Consider the following 1905-nt stretch of genomic DNA (forward strand, 5'->3'; position numbering starts at 1 on the left):
ACAGGACTGAAGTTACCAGATTGGAGGCCACAGTTTCTTCCCCACATCCTTTCCTCCTTCTGACCCCTACCTTATTGTTTCTTTTGCAGACGCTGCCCCGTCTGAAGGTCGGCTCAGGGTCTTGCAGCACCGGGGCTGAGGGGGCTATCGCCTCTTGAGGTCAGAGGTCAGAGCTTGCTGCCGAGAATGAGGCCCACCCGTTGCCCTGGCATGTCTTTGGTCATCAGCTCTCTGGGTCTCCTTATGGCCCTGCTTCTGGGCTGTATGGCTGAAGGTAAGAGGTTTCTGGGCCCATTGTGCATGCATTTGGAAACGTGTATGCATGTATGCCTAGATTTGCAGGGGGTCCGGATTCAACTTTTCCACTAGACCAGAAAGGTAGCCCCTTTCTGATAGGATCTGAAGCTCCGTGCTTTGGAGGGGAAAAAAAGACATTTCTTCCTTGCTTCTCTCTCTTCATCCCCTTCTCTTTCTTTCTCTTCCTGACTCTCTCCTTTATCTCTTTTCTTCCTCCATCTCCTCTCCTTTTCTCCCTATCTTTCTCCCATTTCTCCCTTCCTTGCTCTTTTACCTTTCCCACCTCATCTTCCTCTTTCCAGTTTCTCTCCATCTCTCTCTCCCCATCTCTTCCTTCTGTCTGTTTCCATTTCAGAGTCTTGCCATCCCCTTTCCTCAAGTTCCCTCCCACCCAACAGTGCCTCAGCCATGGGGCCCAAGATCATGGGAGGCTTTAGAGGCTGGAGTTCTAGGAGGTCTGTGAAGCTCCATCAGCTCCCAGGATGGAAGCGTAGGGTTCTTTCCCTACAAATGCAGGCTTTGGAGAGCTGGGTGAGACTGCCAATGGGGATTCCTATTCAGATACGGGATTGAACAAGAAGCCCTCTGGGGTTCTTTTCCGCTCTTAGCTTCAGTGCAACAAGCATTTACTAGCTCTCTAGTACCTCCAATGCCCTGGAGATACTGAGACAAAAATGAAACAGGTCTTGCCTGCCCTGGAAGAGTTAAGATTCTCAGCTTCTAAGACTTAGGAAATATTTAAATAGAAAGGTATTACACTGGCTCTAGAGTCTGTAAGAACTGAGTTCCAATCCTGATTCAGACACCTAGCTGCATGACCCTGGGCAAATCCTTGAACCTCTTATTGCCTCAGTTTGTTCATCTGTAAAAATGGGAATAATAATAGCACCTACCCCTCAGAACTATTGTGAGACTCAAATGAGTTAATATCTAAAATGTACCTTGTAAACCTTAAAATGCTTCATAAATGGGGACAGCTAGGTGGCTCAGTGGATTGAGAGCCAGGCTAGACAAGGGAGGTCCTAGGTTCAAATCTAGCCTCATGCTTCCTAGCTATGTGAACTTACGCAAGTCACTTGACCCCCTTTGCCTAGCCCTTACCACTCTTCTGCCTTGGAACCAATATATTATATTGATTCTAAGAAACAAGGTAAAAATTTTTTTATTTTTAAACATTTAATTTTTAAATAATTTTAAATAAAAATTTAAAAATATTATTTTAAAAATTAAAATTAAATTTCTATTAAAATACATTTTGATTTTTTAATTTTAATAAAAAATTTCCAGATGAGTTTTCTGAAGTTATATAATCTATATTGTGTCCCTCTCTTCTTCCCTCCTCCACTCCTGAAGCTGACAAGCAATTCCATCTGGGTTATACATTTATTATCATGCAAAACATATTTCCATATTATTCATTTTTTATAAGTGAATAATCTTACAGGACCAAAAGAGGTTTTTTTTAAAGTGTTATATTAATGCCAGTTGTTATTATTCGTTATAATAGTAGTGGTGGTGGTAGTAATAGTAGTAGTTTAACTGCCTGCTTTATGAGGATCAAAGATTTAGGCCTGGCAGAGAACAGAGAGGTCATCAGGTCTAGCCTTC

The 1905-nt window shown here is 42.5% G+C and overlaps 1 protein-coding gene across 1 annotated transcript in view; it reads left to right on the forward strand.

The window, feature by feature from the left end:
• Positions 1-205: 205 nt before the first annotated feature.
• Positions 206-1905, forward strand: part of PTPRS (protein tyrosine phosphatase receptor type S) — a 118838-nt gene continuing 117138 nt past the window's right edge. The window contains exon 1 of the mRNA XM_044670959.1: positions 206-274. Coding sequence (XP_044526894.1) covers positions 211-274 — 64 coding nt within the window. The 5' untranslated portion in view covers positions 206-210. The remainder of the gene's footprint in view (positions 275-1905) is intronic.

The sequence above is a fragment of the Gracilinanus agilis genome, chromosome 1 (assembly GCF_016433145.1).
Source record: "Gracilinanus agilis isolate LMUSP501 chromosome 1, AgileGrace, whole genome shotgun sequence".
NCBI classification, from domain to species: domain Eukaryota; kingdom Metazoa; phylum Chordata; class Mammalia; order Didelphimorphia; family Didelphidae; genus Gracilinanus; species Gracilinanus agilis.